This window comes from Oncorhynchus keta, chromosome 19, assembly GCF_023373465.1.
Source record: "Oncorhynchus keta strain PuntledgeMale-10-30-2019 chromosome 19, Oket_V2, whole genome shotgun sequence".
Classification (NCBI taxonomy): domain Eukaryota; kingdom Metazoa; phylum Chordata; class Actinopteri; order Salmoniformes; family Salmonidae; genus Oncorhynchus; species Oncorhynchus keta.
This window is the reverse complement of record NC_068439.1, coordinates 51,346,119-51,371,150: the sequence shown is the minus strand read 5'-3', so window position 1 is coordinate 51,371,150 and position 25,032 is coordinate 51,346,119. Positions and strand designations below refer to the sequence as shown.

The window sequence follows — 25,032 nt, the reverse complement described above, 5'->3', positions numbered from 1 at the left end:
GTTAAATGAAGGAGGGGCGTGGACAGAGAAACAGTAGGGTTTGATTGATATTCCATCGCTCCTCTCAGTGTACACGCTCATCCTTACACACAGTAGAAGCGTCAGGAAGATTCCAGACCGTTCTGGAAGCTGATTTCTCGAACACTCTCAGCGTCTATAAAACCTAGCAAGTTATCATCTCCCCATCTTCTCCGATAGCTGGCTAGGTTTCGTTTCGTTGGCGATCAACTTCTGAAGAAGAATTCAGGGATATTTCCACAGCAAGGTAAGACATGAAATAACATTTATGTTCCAACATGATGATGCGAGTGTCATTATCCAATTAATATAGTCAATGGAAGTTTAGAATATCAACATAATATCATCAGATATCGTTTTTACTATCAGAATAATCCACTCGAAACATTATTAAAAATTTTGTTGCAATGAATTGCATTGTACATTTCCTAATTTGTAGGTCAGACGTTATTTCAGAATGAACTTCGTCCGCTATTTCAGAATAGGCTACCACATTCTCTATTAAAGTTGACCTATAAAACCTAGGCCAATACATCCACATTTGGGTCTTGACTGCCACACATGCTTTGATAATAATTTTCAGAAAAGTATTTTCATTCACGTCACTTCACTGTCGACATGACAACTATCCATCACGATTTGGCTAATATTTATTCAAATAGGAAATTCATCAAGATTCACATTCAAACTCGTTATGGTACCCGGTCGCGAGATTGAGAAAGGATGGAAACGTTTGATCGATCGTTCTGGTAGTTTCTAGAATCATGTTATTTGCCGCGCGAACCGGCAGGTGGAGTATGTTTTGCCGTTGCGCTTGGTCAGTTTACACTGGGATATGGAATATGAATGAAAGCCAATGAAATATATCCGTCCCTTTAAAAACTGTGCATCATCATTATGGCTGGTTCTTACATAGTCTACCAGCAATGTGGAATGTAGAATATTTGATTCCATTTTATTATATTCTAGTGTGCCTGTCCAGAGTACAAAATTATCAATTTATGATGTGCCTATCAATTTCCTTACAAGGCACTTAATTCCGTTTATTGGAGAAAATTTTCCTAAAACCCTTTCCTCTGTGGAAAGGGTTCTACATGGAACCAAAACGGTGTCACCTGGAACCAACAAGTGTTCTCTTATGGGGACAGCAGAAGGATCCTTTCGGAACACTTTTTTTTCTAAGAGTGTAGTGAGTCCCACTGATTCCCGTTGACCTGAAGTAGGCTTGTGGACTGTCATAACCATACTGTGACTAACATGCTGATAAACAGTCGTTTATTTGGGGATGGAACTTTTGATGGTTGCAAGGGGCAACCAAACCATGCTTTAAGTGGCTGTGCTAACAGCCAAAGGAGTGATGCAAACTGTCAGAAGACAATGCAGTGCCAGGGCGTTTTGTAGTGTTGTGCCTCCTTCTCAGTATGTGCTTACGCTTAACCCTTATTCATGACTCCAATTCCATTGTATTACATTAACCTATTGGACGTCCCCTTTACAGTGTCTCTGAAGACTATGTGGGCGATAAAACTACGGAAAGCCATTCATTTCCAATGGAAGAGAAGCAAATTGGGTGGAGGACCTTTGGGGCGCTGCGAGCATGGGCGAGGGACGTGAACTGAGTGGCACCAAAGTTGGGGAGAGCTGAACTTTATGCAAATACTCCACGACTTTGTGGCACGCTCGTTTCTTAACCCAGAGGCGCAACATCGCAAGACTTCCAGGAACGCTTGCGAAACATATCAAACAGACTAGGCCGAGGTTTGGGAAATCAATGAGAGAAGCGTAAAATTCTTCTTCAGTTGTTAATTATCTCTAAAACAAAAGACACAACATAGGTTTCGAACCAATGTCTTAAGTAGTTGAACATGTTTTTACTCCAAGCAATCTGTGAAAGTGACAAACTGACACGTCTAATTTGTCAGAAACAACTTTATATTGAAGGAGTACCTTTGATTTGAGGACCTGATTACATATTTTGCGGATCAGCTTTGCGAGCCAACGTCACCATGACAATGCCTAAAAGTATGATCTGGGATTTCGATTGGAGATGCAGTTTTTGCCAATATTCATGCTGTACTCTCTTTGCTAGTGTGGCGAGGCGGAATATAAGTAGTAGTTAAAACGATCTGTTAGCCTTTTGATAGATGCTCCGACGCTGCTCCAGTGCCTTGCACGTGATACATTTGGAACTTAACTTTCATTAAGTGAGAAATCATTTAAAAAATACAAGATACACTTACTGTACGCAGTTTAGGAAAGTTGCACCTGGCTGTATTTTCAAGAACACTGCCTCCAACCGAGAATACACTTCCTCCCCTCCATTTTCTAGCTTCAAACTTCTCCTCTGGGGAGGAGGTTTCGTATCTCGGCTTGGGGCTGTGTTTTAAACAATTCTGCAGGGTGTAACCAGGATGCAACTTTGCTGAACTGCAAGTGCATCATTTGTTTTTGAAAGATTATTTACTGCTGTTATGAAAGTTAAGTTACACATGTTTCCAAAACTGTACCACAAGCAAGGATTATTCGTTTCTAAATGTTAAAACAAAGCGTTGGGATTGTAGTTCACATGGAACCAGCTGTCCTCCATACCATCAGCTGAGAACCTAAGACGGGGACTGGCTGTAAGCCACCTTGGGCCCCCTTGTCACCACAGTGTGTTTACAGTATATTCATTCAGTATGTGTGTTGTGTCTCCACAGATGCCGGAAGCCCATGACGCCCCGATGGAGGAAGAGGCAGAGACCTTTGCCTTCCAGGCTGAGATCGCCCAGCTGATGTCCCTGATCATCAACACTTTCTACTCCAACAAAGAGATTTTCCTTAGGGAGCTCATCTCCAACTCCTCAGATGTGAGTACTTCAGGCACCACAGGTGTTTAGACTACTTGATAGTTTAGTATTATTGGATGATTTACAAAATACACACACAGGCATATTACTTTAAATACTTGTTTATTACACCACTATTCATATTTTATTACATATCTATAGATAGTTTATTAGGAGGTATTCATATTTTATTACATAAAATATTGACGTAGCCTGCAGAATACAATTACATATAATTAAGAGTTTTGTTAATCTAGTGACATCAAAAAACAGATTTATTTAGACCTATGTATTTTCATTCAACTAGGCTCTAGACAAAATCCGCTATGAAAGCCTCACAGACCCATCCAAGATGGACTCTGGCAAGGACCTGAAGATCGAGGTCATTCCCAACAAGGAGGAGCGCACCCTGACCCTGGTTGACACCGGCATCGGCATGACCAAGGCTGACCTGATCAACAACCTGGGAACCATTGCAAAGTCTGGCACCAAGGCCTTCATGGAGGCCCTGCAGGCTGGGGCTGACATCTCCATGATTGGGCAGTTCGGTGTGGGTTTCTACTCTGCCTACCTGGTGGCTGAGAGGGTGACCGTCATCACCAAGCACAACGATGATGAGCAGTACATCTGGGAATCATCCGCTGGCGGATCCTTCACCGTCAAAGTCGACCCGTCAGGTAAGGACAGCTTATAGTTTTACACGTAACTTAACCATAGCTTGTTCTTATATTATTATATATTTCATACAAATTGTGTGAACTGAAGAGGCCTACAGTTACAGACTATTGTTTTCCTGGTGTGGTCTGTTCTTATCACCCACTAAACTCCCATGTCACTCTACTATAGCTGAGTCTATTGGTCGTGGGACCAAGGTGATTCTGTACCTGAAGGATGACCAGACAGAATACTGTGAGGAGAAACGGGTCAAAGAGATCGTGAAGAAGCACTCCCAGTTCATCGGATACCCCATCACACTCTTTGTAAGAGCTAGCAGGCATGAGATAGTGGAAACTCCACTGAGTGATTACCAAATTGTTGTACAACATCTGAAACTTCCTTTCAGGTTTACATAAAAGAGGTGTCAAGGGAGGGGCTAGGAGTTGATTTCAGATTGGACAAGTAAATGACTGGATGATAAATTGATGCGGATATCTTTCACTTTTAGCATTTTTATATTGAATGAAAAACAGGCACAGTGAATGAAATATTTCAGACAACTACCCACTTAAAGTCAGCTACAGTACATCAACACAATGAATGTGTCCCCTAACATTCTCATGATCCCCTCTGTTCAGGTGGAGAAGGAGCGTGACAAGGAAGTGAGTGACGATGAGGCAGAGGAGGAAGAGGAGAAGAAGGATGGGGAAGAAGGAGAGAAGAGAGAGGTTGACAAACCCGAGATCGAGGACGTAGGCTCAGACGAGGAGGATCACCATGACCATGACCACGACAGCGCATGCGGTGACAAGAAGAAGAAGAAGAAGAAGATCAAGGAGAAATACATTGACCAGGAGGAGCTGAACAAGACCAAGCCCCTGTGGACCCGTAACCCCGATGACATCACCAACGAGGAGTATGGAGAGTTCTACAAGAGTCTGACCAACGACTGGGAGGAACACCTGGCTGTCAAGGTGAGGATATTCTATTCATATTGGCCAACAGAATAAGTTCCCACACTGTTTATTTACTAAGTTTCCCTCGCTGATGTGTGAAGTCATAGATAGTACCAGTATTAGTCAGCTGATAATGGGTGAGGTAATTTCATAATGACAAATATACATGTACATTAAGGTTTCAGCAGTTGGCATTCTGTTTATTTACTTACACAGCACTTCTCAGTGGAGGGCCAGCTGGAGTTCCGTGCCCTGCTCTTTGTGCCTCGCCGTGCACCCTTTGACCTCTTTGAAAACAAGAAGAAGAAGAACAATATCAAGCTGTACGTCAGGAGGGTCTTCATCATGGACAACTGTGATGATCTTATCCCTGAGTACCTCAGTGAGTCAGACAGAACTGAAGCAGATGCTCACGTAGATCTGGGAATGAGCTATAATCTAATTGAGAAGGTTTCTGACCAATTGTCTCTGTCATTTTCTCCAGACTTCATCAAGGGTGTGGTGGACTCTGAGGATCTCCCCCTAAACATCTCCAGAGAGATGCTGCAGCAGAGCAAGATCCTCAAGGTGATCCGCAAGAACCTCGTCAAGAAGTGTATAGAGCTCTTCACTGAGCTGTCAGAGGACAAAGAAAACTACAAGAAGTACTACGAGCAGTTCTCCAAGAACATCAAGGTCAGTTAAATACTTTTTAACGTAACAGTATAGAACATAGTAATAATGGATTGCATTATTTATACAGATATTCTCACTAGTTCTTTCTGACAATTGATGTTGCAGCAGCACCCACCCCATGGGTGACACAAGGCAGCCATTTTGTGCTAGCAGGTTCACCATGAGTCAGCTTTCATCATTATGTAACATTGCCTTAAAGGTCAACCTAAACTGAACTTAGGATGCATTGTATTTAGTGTTAGACATGATCTAGGTGGATACTACGATGACCCTTATCACCACCTGTTCTTTTAAAAATCCTTGGGGAACATTCTGAATGGTGTAGTTGTTGAATGTTCCACTAACCTTGAACTGGTCACCACCCGTCTGATCCCCTCGCCATCTTGTCTCCTCTAAACCTGATATAAGCGGCTTAGGGCCCAGTCCTTCACAGATGTCCTTACCACCATCCTCTGGGTTTCTGTAGTGTGTTTAAATGACTAGACAGACTCTATGGCATATCGTTACAGTTATCGCGTATGTCTTAAGGTAAACCTTGAATTCCATGTGGAAATAATCTGCAGGGGGTGCACCTTTGTCATGTCTGCTGAAATTATGTGAAATCTATCTGGTTTTAATCTTAAAGGGGATGTTTACCCCTTTATATATTTTTTTGCATAAGTACACTAATTACATAGTCAGAAAAACCTTACTGACAAGTCAACAACACGCCCCTTGTTGGTATCATATTTACTGAATTTAGGTTACTTCCTGGAAAATGTTAGTCTTGTAACACATCAAGATATTTTTGGGGACAGTTGTTATTTAACCTTTTACTGCAATGGAATAAATCATGGTCATACAGATTGATTATTGGTAGTCTTAAACAAATCTACTTTGAAACTAGTATAAACATCACACACATGGTTATGGGCTTAAAAAAAAGAAGGCGTCTGTACCATGTCAGATTTAGAGTTGACATGTATTCAATTTTGAGTTTGCATCTGTAACGTGTACGCTGGGAGTCAGGAAGCAAGTATAGGGAGTGTATTTACTAAATAAATTAACATAGATCAAAACAAGAAACACAAGTAGAGTACAGATATGGAACACAGTCAGTAACGCCTAGGGAAAGAACCAAAGGGTGTGACAGATATAGGGAAGGTAATCAGGAAGGTGATGGAGTCCAGGTTAATCAATCAAATGTATTTATAAAGCCCTTTTTACATCAGCCGATGTCACAAAGTGCTATACAGAAACCCAGCCTAAAACCCCAAACTTCAAGCAATGCAGATGTAGAGAAGCACGGTGGCTAGGAAAAACTCCCTAGAAAGGCTGGAACCTAGGAAGAAACCTAGAGAGGAACCAGGCTCCGAGGGGTGGCCAGTCATCTTCTGGCTGTGCTGGGTGGAGATTATAACAGTACATGGCCAAGATGTTCAAACGTTCATAGATGACCAGCAGGTTCAAATAATAATCACAGTTGTAGACGGTGCGACATGAGTAAATGTCAGTTGGCTTTTCATAGCCAAGTATTCAGAGTTAGAGACAGCAGGTGAGAGAGAGTGCACATCCGGTGAACAGGTCAGGGTTCCATAGCCGCAGGCCAGTTGAAACTGGAGCAGCAGCACGACCAGGTGTCTGGGGACAGCAAGGAGTCATCAGGCCAGATAGTCCTGAGGCATGGTCCAAGGACTCAGGTACTCCAAGAGGAAGAATTAGAGGGAGCATACTTAAATTCACACAGGACACTGGATAAGACAGGAAAAATACTTCCGATATAAAACACAAACTATTGCAGCATATATACTGGAATCTGAGACAGGAGGGGTCTGGAGACACTGTGGCCCCTCCTGACGATATCCCCGGACAGGACCAACCAGGCAGAATATATCCTTCACCCACTTTACCAAAGCAAAGTCCCCACACCACTAGAGGGTTATCTTCAAACCACCAACTTACTACCCTGAGACTAGGCTGAGTATAGCCCATGAAGATCTCCCCCACGGCACAAACTCAAGGGGGGCGCCAACCAGGACAGGAAGATCACGTCAGTGACTCAACTCACTCAAGTGACGCACCCCTCCTAGGAACGGCATGGAAGAGCGCCAGTGACTCAGCCCCTGTAATAGCCATTGCCTTTCCGTTCACCTTCACAACCCTGGGCCAGACTACACTCAATCATAGGACCTACTGAAGAGATGAGTCTTCAATAAAGACTTAAAGGTTGAGACCGAGTCTGCGTCTTTCACATGGATAGGCAGACCATTCCATAAAAATGAAGCTCTATAGGAGAAAGCCCTGCCTCCAGCTGTTTGCTTAGAAATTCTAGGAACAATAAGGAGGCCTACGTGTTGTGACCATAGCGTACGTGTAGGTATGTACGGCAGGATCAAATCGGAGAGCTGGGTAGGAGCAAGCCCATACAATGCTTTGTAGGTTAGCTGTAAAACCTTGAAAATCACCCTTAGCCTTAACAGGAAGCCAGTATAGAGAGGCTAGCACTGGCGAAATGTGATCAAATGTTTTGGTTCTAATCAAGATTCTAGCAGCTGTGTTTAGCACTAACTGAAGTTTATTTAGTGCTTTACCTAGGTAGCCGGAAAGTAGTCTAATCTAATAGAACAGCCGGCTCGTCGGGCTCCCGCGTCTCAGCTGGTTCTACGGGTTCCCACGCCTCAGCAGAGGCGACCGGCCCGCTTCTGGTCCCTGGGACCGTCCCTCTCGTCGACGTGCTGTGGATGGAGCCACGCGTCAGGGAGGGGGTACTGTCACATCTACTCCCACTCCCCCTCTCGGGCTCTCGTTGTTGCCAGTTTATTCATTAGTATGCACACCTGCCACCATCGTTACATGCACCTGCGCTTCATGAGACTCAACTGGACTCCATCACCTTCCTGATTACCTTCCCTTTATCTGTCACTTTGTCGCGATACGAAACCTTCAGCCTCGCCCCTTGGCCGGCAGCGGGGCTGCTAGAGGTGGTTAGCGTCCCGTTCCCTGGATAGGACAGGGCACTATAGATACTTCAGGTTATCTCGGTATAACCAGGACCACTCGCGTAGCCCTGCCTCTCTTTCTATATCGAAGCGTTGTCCGCGTAGAGAGGTCTTTTGCCTTGTCACTCTCAACCGTCTAGCTCTAGCTGGGATGTGTGAACCCCACCTTTATCCTCTAGACTCTTTGCTTCACCACTAATTGATCCCTGAGTTGTTATTAAGCACTAGTTCTACCAGTCTCTATATGATTTCCCTGTGGTTGAGTATTTCCCCTCTGTGATGTATCTAGTTTAAAGTGTGAAGACCTTTAGTCAACTTAGTCTCACTACTCTGCTCGTCGGCTATGTATCGCTTGGAAAATAAAACTTAGATAGATCGATAAGACAATTAAATGAATCACTACTGGACACACCTTCCTCCTTGTCTTTTAATGGTAACTCATTCTGTCATAGAGCATTGATACCCGTTTCCAGTGTCCCGGTAGCGGGGAGTGTCAGAGTTGTTATCTCCCGTGCCGTTAACTGTCTTTGAGAGAACCTTTTGCTCGAGACAAAATAAGACTACCGTTTATTTTTGAAAACACTCTGTTTTTTGTCTTTTACAAATCAAACACACTTCAAAATACACAATTTGTTTCTCGGTCACACACAGCGTTAATCAAAAACATTCAATTGACTTAATGCTCTTATAAAATGCCTGGTACAATGATAACGCTTATCTCTATATTAAATACTTATAATAGTTATTTAATTACCTTTGAGAGATGACGAGGAGACCCACGAGATCAGGAGCAGAGTTTCAATCGGTCAGAGTTCTTGTAGCATTTAGTTAGTAGCGACTTCCCTCTACTGGCTGAGAGGTTGACTTGGAGTCGGTGGTTTACTAAATTTAGAGATTCAAGTTTGGACTGGATGAGAGGACCCGTTGGTGATCCCTTGCCCCAATGGAATATCAAAAAGTCTGTAACACGCAACGAGGCCGAGGTTCTGAGACACACGCACCTGGTCAATATGCTTACAGGGTCAATTCAGATAACCATAGGTATAAACAAGAGATCAACTAAGGACTAGAGTGACTCTCAGTCCCGTTGAACTACCGCAGCGTCCGTGGCACTCAACGAGGCCGAGGTTCTGAGACACACGCACCTGGTCAATATGCGACAAAACAGCTGTTCAATAGTTAAACGGTATATTGGAAAGTCCCTTCTCAGATCCAACAAGTTAGAATCTTTAAGTAATTTGAGTCAGGTGTCAATTTACCCGAAGTCAAATGGTTGGCTAAATGAATTCTGAATTCAAGAAGTCAGCGCCAAAGTAATGGCAAATGTCTCTTTATATACCTTTTGATTCTCTGCACCCGATCCGCTGCTCCTCCCATTCCCTCAGAGCAGAGAGGGTGATGACATATCTTACAACAGGAAATACTTTTCTTACAGTGCATATATGGGCCTCTGGTTATGACAGAGCCTATTACTCTAGCAACAATGAGGAAACGTGTTTCTTACAGTGCGCATATGGGCCTCTGTTTATGAGTGCCCTTACTCTATCAGCAATGAGTCTTATCAGCTGTTCCCATTCAGAGGTGTCACTTGAGGCAGAGGGTGATCCTTCCTGACACCAGTCAGGTTCAATAGTTGGTTGGCTTGAGTCGTCTTCTGGTGGTTTTGCCCAATCCGGTATTTCAGTAGGCGAGGTCATCTCTGTCTCTACCCTTGGTGGGTAAGACAGGGGAAGAGGACCAGGAGGTAGATCCATTTGGCGTTTTACTACAACTTCCTTTGGTTCTTTCCCCAGACGTTATTGACTCAGTGTTCCATGTCTGTACGCTACTCGTGTTGCTTGTATTGGTCCATGTTTGTTTTATATATTAAATATTCACCTGTACTTGCTTCCAGACTCCTAGCGTACACGTTAAATCGTCCCAATATTACACTTTTATACATCACAGAAGACTGAAATACAGTTTGACATCGAAACACCAGATTTTCATAGTTTCATAATCTTTATTATGAAAAATATTAATAAAATTCCACCCATGAGGCCAAAGAGGGTGGTTTTTGTCATTGACTGCAGGAAAGGGCCACATAACCTATCCTGTGTTTTCTCTCTCCCAGCTGGGGATCCATGAGGACTCTCAGAACCGTAAGAGGCTGTCAGACATGCTGCGCTACTACTCCTCAGCCTCAGGGGACGAGATGGTATCCCTCAAAGACTACGTCACACGCATGAAGGAAACCCAGAAACATATCTACTACATCACTGGTGAGGAAACACACTCCTCTCTGTACAGCCCAGTTCATAGGTTCTCACATGATAAGAACCTGATTGCTCAAGTTGCTTTATCTACTGCATGTTTCAGGCGAAACCAGAGACCAGGTGGCTAACTCTGCATTCGTGGAACGCCTTCGAAAGGCCGGCCTGGAAGTAATCTACATGATTGAGCCTATTGATGAGTACTGTGTCCAGCAGCTGAAGGAGTATGATGGCAAGACCCTTGTCTCTGTGACCAAGGAGGGTCTGGAGCTGCCTGAGGACGAGGACATGAAGAAGAGGCATGAAGAACAGAAGTCTCAGTTTGAGAACCTCTGCAAGATCATGAAGGACATCTTGGAGAAGAAAGTGGAGAAGGTAAGAACGCTTAATCACATTGATTACATATATCATGTTGCTGAAGGGGTCCTTTATGTTAAGACAAATGTCAGGAGGCTTGACATTACCTTAAAAATGCCACCAATATTTGCCACTGTATTTACATGCTCACTGCCAGTACAACGATTGCCTGGATCAGAACAACATTGATTCAGGCAATCTCCCTAATAACCAACCTCTCCTATCTTCTCCCCCCCTTTATAGGTGACCGTGTCCAACCGCCTGGTCTCCTCCCCCTGCTGCATCGTGACCAGCACCTATGGCTGGACGGCCAACATGGAGAGGATCATGAAGGCCCAGGCCCTGAGGGACAACTCCACCATGGGCTACATGGCTGCCAAGAAGCACCTGGAGATCAACCCAGACCACCCCATTGTGGAGACCCTGAGGCAGAAGGCAGAGGCTGATAAGAATGATAAATCAGTGAAGGACCTAGTCCTTCTGCTGTTTGAGACGGCTCTGTTGTCCTCTGGGTTCACCTTGGATGACCCTCAGACACACTCCAACCGCATCTACAGAATGATCAAGCTAGGACTGGGTGAGTTAGTTTGTCTAAACAAGAACCATGTTTTCTGTCAATATATGATCAATGCTAGCCCCTTGTCTGTATTCCTTTTGTGTTTGCTGATCTGAAGGACCCATGTTGGTGTAATAATGGCTCCATCTAGCCCTCCTTCATTTTCTCAGCATTAAGTGGTCTAGATATGAGAGAACATTGTTTAAGCTTCAGTAACTGACTGAGACTCTATTCCCTCCCTTCCCCTGTCTAGGTATTGACGAGGATGACCTGACCCCTGAGGAGCCAACCTCAGCCCCTGTGGAGGACATGCCTCTCCTGGAGGGAGACGAGGACACATCCAGGATGGAGGAGGTTGACTAGACCAACTGACTCAGCTGCAGTGTTACTGTAACTACACCAGTTTGCTTTGACACTAGTAGTGTTGTAAATTAAGACAGGATGACTTTGATGTTTGTTCATGAACCTGGAATTTCCCCCCTTGCCCTCCTTCTCGATCCAAAATTCCTTGACCTGCATTGATCATATGCAGTTTAGATTCATTCCCATAAGTGTTAGTGTTTACAAAACAAGAGCCTGTTGACACTTTTTTTGTATCTTGAGTTGTATCAATGATTTTTTTTATTGACATTCCAACTTTCTTTTGTGTGTTGACTTGACTGTAAATATTTTCTGAAATTGATACTTTAACTTGAAATGGTGGGACCCCAAAATAAAGTTGACCATGTTAACCAATTCCATTGCTTCATTTTCGCTATTTATGTTGTTGAATGAAATGAGCACTTTTAGAGGTTTAGTTAGATACTGTACAAATACTCAAGTTTGAGGTGATGCGAGCTTATTTGGTCACTTACTGTGCTGAGAAATAATTTGTATTACAATAATTTAGTCTAGACCAATTGCACAGTACATAATTACAGTTGCATATCCTGTGCATGCACACCACGAATGGAAAAAAACTCCATAATCTGAATAATTATGCACAGCAGTCAGCGAAACCTAGTCTTGCGTCAGACAGTTTGGCCACCAGATGGCATCTGCGTCCATGACTACCCCACACAGTGACTGAAAGAGGTCGGCATGTTGAACATGATGTTTAAGGCACTAACTACAGTAGCTACTAGTAATAGCTACATACACATATTTGCTAATGTGCATCGTTATTTGTGAAATAGATGTCAGAGCATCTGACACAAATACAAATAATGTATAGATAACTGACAATTCTGAATGGTCTCCAGCAGATTCCTAAAAAAAATAAAGTTAGCCCCACACATTAAAATAAACTGCTACCTGCCACGTTGGAGAGGGAACAAGACCCACCCAATGACTGTATACTTTACTTATGCTGTAATTTGTCTCGCTGGCAGGGTGCTTCCATCACGAAGGTATAAAGAACTCCCTCCGATGCACTCAAAGAGCACGTTGAGTCACCTGACAGATATCAGCCTATCATATCCGAGAGGATAGGCGAACGGCTAGTGCAGTGGAGAGTTGTCAGGATTTAGCTTCGGTGTGTCAAAACGGGAACGACGGCGGTTATTTTTGTGCAATGCCGAATAAAGCGAAAAAAGAGAAGGTGAGTTAGGAGTTTGCTTGCAATACAGTTGATACTAGTGCAGAGTACTAACAAAACTACCTTTTTTATGTTTTAAAACTACGAACAGACACCCATCGACGCGATATTTGTAATGTCCCATCAACGCATCATCAGCTAGCTAACTAGGCTTGCTAGGCTACCTGAGTGTTGTAGTGAAGCTAGCTATAGTTTGAGTAACGTTAATATCTAACGTTGCCGTATGTACGTTTTGTGGTACATGAAAACGCTAGCTAACGTTTGCTACAAAATTCACTTTTTAATGTCAACTTCTTTAACCACAACTGTCAAACAGTTTATTTAGCGGAAAAGTTGAAGTACTAGCTAAATTAACGTTAGTCTAAACTTGCCTCTGTCCCTTCACATTAGCTGACTGGTGAATAATGCATCTCCATTTTCTTTTTACAGGACTCTCCTAAATATGGAAAAGTTGGCAAAACTGGAGGACAAGAGAACTCGGACATTGAGGTAACTTTATAACACGTGCATGCTGACCACACCGCTTGCGTGCGCCAACGTGTTGATTTTGTCCACCAGCAACAGACTCTACTTAAAAATTAAACGTTTATTTGAACCTTTTTAATTAGGCAAATCAGGTAAGAACAAATGTATTATTTACAATGGCCTACACCGGCCAATCCCAAACGTCGTTTGGCCAATTGTGCGCTGCCCTGTGGGACTCTCAATCACAGCTGGATCTGTGATACAAACTGAACCAACTATATTAATTTGGGGACAGGTCAAAAAGCATTAAACATTTATGGAAATGTAGCTAGTGAGCTTGCTATTACTGGCAAATTTGTCCTTGGATATAAACATTGGTTGTTATTTTACCTGAAATTCACAAGGTCCTCTACTCAGACAATTAATCCACAGATAAAAGGGTAAACAGTTAGTTTTTAGTAATCTCTCTTCCTTCAGGCTTGTTCTTTGGACTTTATTGTGGTTGGCAGACAACTTTAAGCTGCATTACCACCACCAACTGGAGTGTGGACCCCAGTTCATCTTTTAATCACCCATGTGGGTATATCCTCCTAAATACCAATGAGGAGATGGGAGAGGCGGGACTTGCAGCGCATCACAAATGGAACCAAGTTTTATTTTAGCGCCTGGCTATGCAGACACTCGTTGGCGCACGCAATGATTGAATAACATGTATGTGTACATTTATTTGCAGCATGTTAGCTAACGTTATATAACCAACTAAATATGAATTAACTTTGGTTTTGAATAAAAGCGTTTCCATTTGGATGCCATTTGGTCTATCCAAGTAGCTGTTTTCAACCTGAATCACATGGAGACGACACTAGTTGTTAGTGATGAAGTCAGTTTCAAAAACATGGTAGCCACTACAATACTTTCCTGTGGATATTTTGTCTCACATTTTAGGGTGGCCAATCATAAATGCATCTATTTTGTCCAATAGGTAAAATGTTTATTGTGTAGATACTCCCATAAGAACACCAATGGTCCAAACTTCATGTCTCTAACATAATTTATTCAAACGTTATGCGTGTTATTACTCTTGTATGATGGCCATTATTATGGTGACTAATGAAGGCCAGAGAAAGTGCTACAAAATCAGGAAAATTGTGTCGTGTCAGCTAGGCTGGGTTCTGTGCAAGAATTAAAGATGGATTATGCAGAAATTTCTTTGCCATTTCGTGGTTGCAAAAATTCTGATAGTTTGTGACAAAACAAGCAAGTATAGTGTAGGGAATCAAAGTACCTTCTAAACCTCTGAAATATATTTTCCATAACCAAAAATATTTTTTTCAGTTATTTGAAGCTGGTGTACAAAACCTAAAGTTAAAGACTCGATAACTAAACTTTTTTATTTTATAAAAAACATGTATTTTTTTCCCATGCTAATATGGCAATTATTTGTTAACTAACCAACAACAACTGTATTTGAGAGACAAGTGCTCATTGTGCAAATGTATTTGTTTTCAAGAAATATTTGGAAACAAAATAAGGTTTGCATGTTTTCAACTGTCTGTTTTGCCTCATAATTGCGCACGTGTCAGTTAATGTTGTTAAACAACCAACAAGTCTATTTTTAGTATACATTCTCACAAAAACAAGTGTATCGCTGTGAAATATTTTTTTATATAATGTTAGACCCCACTGAACGATTCAGAACATGAATAATCATATTTGTCTTGGTAAATTGTATTTAAAACCGAAGGAAGTGAAATTGAATCACCAAAGCTCGCTTTCACAGCTGAAAGACATACCGCACAGACAACCGGTAGAGTAGGGTTAAATGTAATTTTATATAACATTCTGGCTTGTAATGAACTTTTACATGATTTTTGCAGGCAGTTTCAGACTGTATTACAGCCTGATTTAATCAGACTAGGTAGTCAATATCCCTTCAGAATGGATGGTAAAAATAATGTTTGCAAAACATTAGCTACTACCATTGTGCGCTGAGACCACTTGAGATGATTAGCTATGTCCGTTCAAATCAGAAAATATACTGAAGACCAAAACGAAGATGTGGCCTTAAACCCATAGAAACACACAAACCAATCGGTAATGAAAAAAGCTCATAGAATGGAAGATGTCCCTTGTTAACACCCAGTAATGCATTTCTTTATTTTGTGTACTCTGCTCTTCTCTCTGGGGCTATAACCCTGGATTATGTTTCTACTGTGTGTCATCAGCCATGAGGCAGATCTGCTAATGTGCCAACCTTGTGTCAAATTTAAATCGATGGACAACAAGCTGTTGCTGTATTACTCCCCCACCCCTTCCCTGCGTACAGCCAGGCTCCACTCTCCTCACGGATGCTTGTGGGCACTAGGGCTCTAAGCTTTCGACGTCAATGGGACGACAAAAACATGGGAGTCATATTAAGACAGGCTGATTCAGGCTTGGTAATTTCCTTTGTTTAAGCGCCAATGGTCTGTGAGCTGGCATTATCTTCTCATTGTTTGAGGAAGGTTAAAAAGGGCACTAAATGTAAGCAAAGAGGTCTGTTAATATGTATTCTGCTGGTTTCTGAACAGACATTTCTGCCTCTTGTGTGTGTTTTGGATGTATGAACCACTCCTCTTATTCAATCTCTAACCCAAGGGCCTGACGAGCCGCAGTATGAAGCGAATACAGTATACACATTTTATGAAGCTAACGCTGTTATTTGAAGGTAAAAAGAAGCTGGCACAGGAAGAAACTGGCACACATTGGGTAAATGAATCAGCGGGAGAAAAGACCTTCGGTTGGGTCACATGCGTCAGTAATCCAGGCCCATCACGGGGTTCAGCAGCTTTAGTCTCCCAGACAGTCAGCCAGCCGGCGGCTCACTAAGAAGGCCTAAAACCCTAAACCCCTGTCTTGTAGTGTGAAGGGCAAAATTAGTTGAGGTTCTAAGTTAATTTGACAATCCCCACCCCCCTTGTTGTCGTGTGTGTGTGTGTGTGTGTGTGTTTTTTATGAATGGATCCCAGCAGGCAGATGTGACAAGACAGGAGACACTGCCCACATTCACCAGATTACATATCTAACCTAGGGGAGATTGGGGACAACACTGGGTTGTGCTAAAACCTTTTGAAATGAATAGTCCCTCCCCGTTTGTCTTTTTTTTTTCTTTTTTTCGTTTGGTGTCTCATGAACAAACCCAGGTGCATGCTCTGATCCACCTCTACTCTTTCCCTCCCTTCATACAGCAGGGCTCCAACAGAAAAGGCAGTAACAGTGTCCCTCCTACCACTCAGCTGCTGAAGGGCAAGCAGCTGGGTTCCCAGATGCCTGTCAAGAAGGACAAGAGGCAGAGCTCGTCCCGCTTCAGCCTCAGCAACAACAGAGAGCTGCAAAAGCTACCCGCCTTCAAAGGTATGACTGGACCTAGTCTATTCCTTGCCTTGCTGTAATGCAGCCCATTCTTTTGCCTTCAAAAGTATGACTGCGTAGTACGCCACTACTAGGCTAGTTGGGGCTGGGGGATATATCGATTTAAATAAATGCGTTTTTGACGATATGTCAAATGCCTGTATTGCAAGAATCATTTTATTTTTATTTATGAGCCACTTGTTCACATGTTTTTGGTCTCGCCTCCTTCGCTCCTTCTGAGGTGTGCACCTTCCCATTTACGTCAGAGATCTGTATATAATGATGAGATGCTCATGTCTCCACCCTAACAATGGAAGTCGTTGTCCCAAAGGCGGGAAGGGTGGCTGCAAGCTTAGGTCCAAAATAAGCCCATAGAAATGCATTGGGCTTATTTTTGTGCAGATTTTTGTGAGATTGAAACCTCTTGCTTCACCTCTTCCTCTTTGTTTACACACACACACCAAGCCTCTAACCTGCCACTCACAGCAACAAAGATGGGAGATCACTTCTTCCTCTGACAAGCGGTTTCAACTCGCTATTTGCATTTAGAGTTTTTCCTTTTTTTTTAACCTTTATTATTTAACCAGATAGGCAAGTTGAGAACAAGTTCTCACTTACAATTGCGACCTGGCCAAGATAAAGCAAAGCAGGTCGACACCTACAACAACAGAGTTACACATAGAGTAAAACAAGCATACAGTCAATAATACAGTAGAAAAATATGTCTATATACGAAGGCAAAAAAAAGGCCATGGTGGGGAAGTAAATGCAATATAGCAAGTAAAACACTAGAATGGTAGATTTGCAGTGGAAGAATGTGCAAAGTAGAAATCGAAATAATGGTGCAAAGGAGCTAAATAAATTAATACAGTAGGGGAGGAGGTAGTTGTTTGGGCTAAATTATAGATGGGCTATGTGCAGTAATCTGTGAGATGCTCTGACAGCTGGTGCCTAAAGCTAGTGAGGGAGGTAAGCGTTTCCAGTTTCAGAGATTTTTGTAGTTTGTTCCAGTCATTGGCAGCAGAGAACTGGAAGGAGAGGCGGCCAAAGGAAGAATTGGTTTTGGGGGTGACCAGAGAGGTATACCTGCTGGAGTGCGTGCTACAGGTGGGTGCTGCTATGGTGACCAGCGAGCTGAGATAAGGGGGGACTTTACCTAGCAGGGTCTTGTAGATGACCTGGAGCCAGTGGGTTTGGAGACTAGTATGAAGGGAGGGCCAGCCAACGAGTGCGTACAGGTCGCAGTGGTGGGTAGTATATGGAGCTCTGGTGACAAAACGGATGGCACTGTGATAGACTGCATCCAATTTATTAAGTAGGGTTTTGGAGGATATTTTGTAAATGACATCGCCGAAGTCTAGGATCAGTAGGATGGTCAGTTTTATGAGGTTATGTTTGGCAGCATGAGTGAAGGACGCTTTGTTGCGAAATAGGAAGCCAAATCTAGATTTCAATTTGGATTGGAGATGCTCAATGTGAGTCTGGAAGGAGAGTTTCCAGTCTAACCAGACACCTAGGTATTTGTATTTGTCCACATTTTCTAAGTCAGAACCGTCCAGAGTAGTGATGCTGGACGGGCAGGTCCAGTTGACGAGCATGCATTTGGTTTTACTTGTCTTTAAGAGCAATTGGAGGCTACGGAAGGAGAGTTGTATGGCATTGAAGCTCGTCTGGAGGGTTGTAAACACAGTGTCCAAAGAAGGGCCAGAAGTATACAGAATGGTGTCGTCTGCGTAGAGGTGGATCAGAGACTCACCAGCAGCAAGAGCGACATCATTGATGTATACAGAGAAGAGAGTCGGCCCAAGAATTGAACCCTGTGGCACCCCCATAGAGACTGCCAGAGTCCCGGACAACAGGCCGTCTGATTTGACACACTGAACTCTCAGGTCCATCAGGTTTGGTCCAACATAATTGGTCATATAGACACCGAAACAAATGGAGACATTACTTTACTGTGTTAGAGAAGTGAACCTCTCTAACGAGACCCTTTTATTTTTCAACTACTCAAATTGCACTCAGAGCAGAAACTACTCAAATGGGAGCATCAATGAACATTGCTTCTGGAAAATGAATGCGAGGTTTGTTACGTGCAGTGTTGTGGTACCAGTAGCTGCATTTTAGCCAATGACTGTTATACTAGCTGTCTATTCTGTTTTAATAAATGTGCAATAAACACAGAACACAATTTTATATAAGTAATTGGCAACTCGTTCTTAGAAATAAGCTAGGCCCCTTAATTTCAACATCTGAACAAAGTGGACAGGCTAATATGCTGTTTAAACAGTTAGGGAGACACTGAAGTGTGTTCATAACAATTCAACTGCTCTGCCTTATTAGCTAGCAAATGGATAAAAAAATATTGGTTCAACTTGACATATAAAGATTAGCTGGCTTCTCACTAGCCTCTTAAGCCTATGGCTTACTTTTTCGAACATTCTTTTAAAAATCGCGCAACATTTCAACGTCCTGCTACTCATGCCAGGAATATAGTATATGCATATGATTTAGTATGTGTGGATAGAAAACACTCTGCCGTTTCTAAAACTGGTTAAATCACGGCTGTGACTATAACAGAACGTGTGTTTCGTCGAAAAGCCCAAGGAATACTGATCACCAAAAAGTGGAAAAAATATCAATGCGCCAGTTGCATGTATTGTCTATGGCACAGCAAAATAGATGGCTCCGAGTTTACAAGTCCTACAGCTTCCACACGATGTCGCCAGTCTTGGCAATTGCCTGGAGGTTGTTCCTTGGTCAAACGAAGAAGAGAGACCCCATACCATCCGGTGTACGACAGGATGTTTTGGAAGAGAGATTTCCGACCATGATTTGAAGACTTGGAGCTATTGAATACACATCGCCCCGTGATCAATTTGATAGATTATTAACGTTTACTAATACCTAAAGTTAAATTACAAAAGCATTTTGAAGTGTTTTGTGAAAGTTTATAGGCAACTTTTTTAATTTAAAAAAATGCCGTTGCGTTTTGAAACAGTTTTTTTTTAATGGATCACACAGTTTTAATAGATGGATATTTTGGGTATATATGGACCGATTTAATCGAAAAAAAGACCCAATAGTGATGTTTATGGGACATATAGGAGTGCCAACAAAGAAGCTCGTCAAAGGTAATGAATATTTTATATTTTATTTCTGCGTTTTGTGTTGCGCCGGCTATGCTAATTCTTTTGTTTAGGTCCCCTTCAGGTATTTCGGGGTGTTGCATGCTATCAGATAATAGCTTCTCATGCTTTCGGCGAAAAGCATTTTAAAAATCTGACTTGTTGGCTAGATTCACAACGAGTGTAGCTTTAATTCAGTACCCTGCATGTGTGTTTTAATGAACGTCTGAGTTTTAACGAGTGCTATTAGCATTTGGCGTGGTGCATTTGCATTTCCTGATGGCTGGGTGGGACGCAGACGTCTCAGGTGACGCTAAGAGGCTAGCACACGAGCTTGAGATTGTTTGAGACCTGTGTTAGTTTTCTAAAACACCTGCAACAAGAAGTTAGTCATTATTAGTGAATGTGCGTTATGCATTGTTTTGGTTAAATTTGTAACAAAGGGCATTTTCGTAGACTGACTTGAAAGCCAGATCAGTGACTTGCAAAAAAGACTGGTTAAACTATTTTGATTAAATTATTGAAAGGTATTATGTTTGTGGAAGGCTTACATTTAGCTTGGGTAGCATTTCATAGGCCCTGAAATAATTGAGATTATTGCTGACTGTTTGAAATGCAGTGTATTTGACATTTTAATTGTACAGCAAAGCTTATTTAGAGAACATTAAAGTCAAGATATTGTGAATCGTCTGAAAGTTTTTTTAAAAAATCAAGATTATTTTTAGGCCATATCGCCTAGCTCTAAACAGTATTTATTCTAAGACCTATTTTGTGTCACTCTGTTAGGTAAAAGCAGATTATCTGGCCCGAACAAAAATATAAACACAACATGTAAAGTGTTGATCCCATGTTTTTTGAGCTGAAATACATGTTTGCTGAAATGTTATAAACGCACATAAGCTTATTTCTCAAGTTTTGTGCACAAATTTGTTTGCATCCCTGTTCGTGATCATTTCTCCTTTGCCAAGATAATCCGTCCACTTGACAGTTGTGGCATAGCTGATTAAACAGAATTATCATTACACAGGTGCACCTTGTGATGGGGACAATGAAAGGCCATTCTAAAATGTGCTGTTTTGACACACAACACAATGCCACAGTTTTGCGCGAGCATGCAATTGGTATGCTGACTGCAGGAATGTCCACCAGAGCTGTTGCCAGAGACTGGTATGTTCATTCCTCTACCATATGCCGCCTCCAACGTCATTTTAGATAATTTGGCAGTACGTCCAACCGGCTTCTCAACCGCAGACCACTTGTATGGTGTCGTGGGCAAGCGGTTTGCTTTTGTGAACAGAGTGCCCATGGTGGGGTTATGGGCAGGCATAAGCTACAAACAACAAACACAATTCCGTTTTATCGATGGCAGTTCGAATGCACAGAGATACTGTGATGAGATCCTGAGGGCCCATTCAACCACCGGCATTGCATGTTTCAGCATGATAATGCACAGCCCCATGTCACAAGGATCTGTACACAATTCCTGTAAGCTGAAAATGTCCCTGTTCTTCCATGGCCTGCACACTCACCAGACATTTCACACATTGAGCATGTTTGGGATGCTCTGGATTGACGTGTACGACAGTGTGTTCCAGTTCCTGCCAATATCCAGCAACTTCGCACAACCTTTTTGAAGAGGAGTGGGACAACATTCCACAGGCCAAAATCAACAGCTTGATCAGCTCTGTGAAGGAGATGTTTCATGCTGCATGAGGCAAATGGTGGACACACCAGATGCTGACTGGTTTCTGATCCACCCACCTACTTTGTTTTTTTTTGGTGACCAACCGATGCATATCAGTGTTCCCAGTCTTGTGACATCCATAGATTAGGACCTAATGAATGTCCTTTTATGAATTGTAACTCACTAAAATCTTTTTTGTGTGTGTGTGTGTACACTGCTCAAAAAAATAAAGGGACCACTTAAACAACACAATGTAACTCCAAGTCAATCACACTTCTGTGAAATCAAACTGTCCACTTAGGAAGCAACACTGATTGACAATAAATGTCACATGCTGTTGTGCAAATGGAATAGACAACAGGTGGAAATTATAGGCAATTAGCAAGACACCCCCAATAAAGGAGTGGTTCTGCAGGTGGTGACCACAGACCACTTCTCAGTTCCTATGCTTCCTGGCTGATGTTTTGGTTACTTTTGAATGCTGGCGGTGCTTTCACTCTAGTGGTAGCATGAGACGGAGTCTACAACCCACACAAGTGGCTCAGGTAGTGCAGCTCATCCAGGATGGCACATCAATGCGAGCTGTGGCAAGAAGGTTTGCTGTGTCTGTCAGCGTAGTGTCTAGAGCATGGAGGCGCTACCAGGAGACAGGCCAGTACATCAGGAGACGTGGAGGAGGCCGTAGGAAGGCAACAACCCAGCAGCAGGACCGCTACCTCCGCCTTTGTGCAAGGAGGAGCAGGAGGAGCACTGCCAAAGCCCTGCAAAATTACCTCCAGCAGGCCACAAATGTGCATGTGTCTGCTCAAACGGTCAGAAATAGACTCCATGAGGGTGGTATGAGGGCCCCACGTCCACAGGTGGGGGTTGTGCTTACAGCCCAACACCGTGCAGGACTTTTGGCATTTGCCAGAGAACACCAAGTTTGGCAAATTCGCCACTGGCGCCCGGTGCTCTTCACAGATCAAATCAAATGTATTTATATAGCCCTTCGTACATAAGCTGATATCTCAAAGTGCTGTACAGAAACCCAGCCTAAAACCCCAAACGGCAAGCAATGCAGGTGCAGAAGCACAGTGGCTAGGAAGAACTCCCTCGAAAGGCCAAAACCTAGGAAGAAACCTAGAGAGGAACCAGATGAAAGCAGGTTCACACTGAGTACGTGACAGAGTCTGGAGACTCCGTGGAGAACGTTCTGCTGCCTGCAACATCCTCCAGCATGACCGGTTTGGCGGTGGGTCAGTCATGGTGTGGGGTGGGGTGGCATTTCTTTGGGGGCCGCACAGCCCTCCTTGTGCTCGCCAGAGGTAGCCTGACTGCCATTAGGTACAGAGATGAGATCCTCAGACCCCTTGTGAGACCATATGCTGGTTCTGTAGGCCCTGGGTTTCTCCTAATGCAATACAATGCTAGACGACCTGTGGCTGGAGTGTGTCAGCAGTTCCTGCAAAAGGAAGGCATTGATGCTATGGACTGGCCCGTCCGTTCCCCAGACCTGAATCCAATTGATCACATCTGGGACATCATGTCTCGCTCCATCCACCAACGCCACGTTGCACCACAGACTGTCCAGGAGTTGGCGGATGCTTTAGTCCAGGTCTGGGAGGAGATCCCTCAGGAGACCATCTGCCATCTCATCAGGAGCATGCCCAGGCGTTGTAGGACAGTTCATACGGGCACGTGGAGGCCACATACTACTGACCCTCATTTTGACTTGTTTTAAGGACATCAAATGACCCAGATCTTCCAACATTCAGAGAGGGAGTGGGGGAGGTTTGACTGGACATTTTGCATGGCTTGGTGTAAATCTTACATCTGTCTACATTGTTCTCTTGCATTCTGTAAATTGTTTAACATCTTGAAATAATAGGTTATGCAGTCTATAGCAAAGAAATAGGCCACTTGGCATGGCCCTGCTGTGCGCCGCCCGGTCAGCTCCTTACTGCGTGGTGCTGGTCAAGTTGAAATGGGCTATACATCGTCTGTCACATCACGATGTCATCGCCATCTTCAATATCCGATTCTAACAGAAGATTTCCCAACCCTTTTGAACCACTTTTGATTGACTAGTCAACTAGTCCTGTCTCTCAGGACAGAACCATGTATAGGCTTGGTACGGTTTGGTTTCCCAGCCCACCTTACTGATGCCTGTCCCCTGGCCTTGGCTTAGCCTTTAAGTTCAGCCTTAACATAGCTGCCTGCCATCTCAGTCTGCTTGCATTCTTATCTGATGTAAATCACACCGTGTCTATCCCTCTCTTCTCTCTCTGTGTGTGTGTCTGAAAAGCCACACTGCCCTGCTATAAAACGCACCTCCACGGTGTTGTGCAAGCCATGGTAACATTAAATGTAAGTGACTGACTGCTTGATTTAACCCAAGTGTCTATATTTAGGGAAAATCCAGAGATAAGGCTTTAATGCTGTGGGTCCTTGTGTTTCAGGATGCTGCCAGTGCCTAGATAAGCGGGTGGCTGGCAGGGAGCTACAGTGTACAACTGCAACCCACTTCTCATCCCCTGCTCCTCCCATGGAAAATGTCAGCACTGGCAGATGCTATCATGTTACTACTTTCAATGACTGGCACTAAGTTGGCTCTCCATGGCCAAACTTTTAAAGATGTGGAAAGTGTACAGTGTTCAAATCCAGTGGATTTTACAGGAGAGATGATGCAGTCTTGCAGAGTGTTTAGGAGCCTCTAGAGTTTTAATGTAGCTGTGTTTGGACCACTGTGGATCCTCTCCATGCTAATCTACCATGACCTGAACCACCAAACTTCTCTAGGGCAAAGTAGAGAGCCGCTATCTGGCTTCAACTCAGTCTAGACTGGAGCTTTGGCAACAATCCAGCCGAACACACACACACACCACAGTTGCCTTGTTACAGTTGCCAACCAAGCCAGCTACCTCAGTAGTGATATGGTGTCATGACCTGTATTCACCTCTCATTCTTCCCTATGTCTTCTGTCAGACCGCAGTGCTTCCCTCTGGAATTTTTTTCAGCAAAGGTGGCAATAGTTTGGTGGGTGCAAGGCTGCTAGGGTTAGTGAATTGCTTGTTAGCGCATTGACATGCTAGCTGTTCTTATAGACTTCAAGTCATTTGAGCTAACGACTATCCATTTAAAAGCTTGTCTCTTTAGAGCCACCGCTGATACATTTTAATACTTGGGAAACACTGGACAGCCTACATTGTCAGACACAAAGGACTGTTTTCTCTGATCATGGAGGACCTTTTATCTTGGTTTTACTATGGTCTTTATAACACATTCCATAAGCTTTGATTCGTGATAACAGCTGGGCACGTCCAGCGGCCCAGCAACGAGGGCTTCTCCAAGTATTGTCCCATGGGCCATGGATGTTGTCAGTGGTCCTGTCCTGACAGGCAGTCAGGAAAGGCTTGTTTTCAGAGCTTTACCAAAGTGCTCACTCTGGAGACTTGGGTTACATGAAGTAGTAGGGGTCTGCTTTTGGAAAGTTAGTTCTTCTAGTAAGTGCCTCTTTTGGACAGCAGTCTATA

General features: G+C 43.3%; 2 protein-coding genes across 3 annotated transcripts in view; both read left to right on the top strand.

Annotated features, from left to right (window-relative positions):
- The first annotated feature begins 99 nt into the window (after positions 1-99).
- On the top strand, positions 100-12,012 carry LOC118398438 (heat shock protein HSP 90-alpha). The gene is made up of 11 exons (XM_035793763.2): positions 100-265; positions 2,718-2,867; positions 3,154-3,523; positions 3,693-3,826; positions 4,142-4,477; positions 4,676-4,841; positions 4,944-5,134; positions 10,226-10,373; positions 10,471-10,739; positions 10,965-11,298; positions 11,531-12,012. The coding sequence occupies exons 2-11, from the start codon at positions 2,718-2,720 to the stop codon at positions 11,638-11,640; spliced, it is 2,208 nt and encodes a 735-aa protein (XP_035649656.1). The 5' UTR covers positions 100-265; the 3' UTR covers positions 11,641-12,012.
- Positions 12,013-12,688: 676 nt separating this feature from the next.
- The window catches only part of LOC118398437 (serine/threonine-protein phosphatase 2A 56 kDa regulatory subunit gamma isoform-like), a 37,589-nt gene continuing 25,245 nt past the window's right edge, over positions 12,689-25,032 (top strand). The window contains exons 1-3 of one of the 2 annotated variants that reach the window (XM_035793761.2): positions 12,689-12,856; positions 13,283-13,342; positions 16,549-16,711. In XM_035793761.2, the coding sequence (XP_035649654.1) occupies positions 12,830-12,856; positions 13,283-13,342; positions 16,549-16,711 (250 nt within the window). In that variant the 5' untranslated portion in view covers positions 12,689-12,829. Of the gene's footprint in view, positions 12,857-13,282; positions 13,343-16,545; positions 16,712-25,032 lie in introns of both variants that reach the window. The other variant, XM_035793760.2, reaches the window with a different exon arrangement.

Bases quoted from the DNA above. Each gene is read 5' to 3' on its own strand.
- LOC118398438 (XM_035793763.2), top strand. From the start codon at position 2,718: ATGCCGGAAGCCCATGACGCCCCGATGGAGGAAGAGGCAGAGACCTTT. The intron at 4,842-4,943 runs GTGAGTCAGACA...CATTTTCTCCAG, and splicing joins TCTTATCCCTGAGTACCTCA to ACTTCATCAAGGGTGTGGTG. The intron at 10,740-10,964 runs GTAAGAACGCTT...CCCCCTTTATAG, and splicing joins TGGAGAAGAAAGTGGAGAAG to GTGACCGTGTCCAACCGCCT.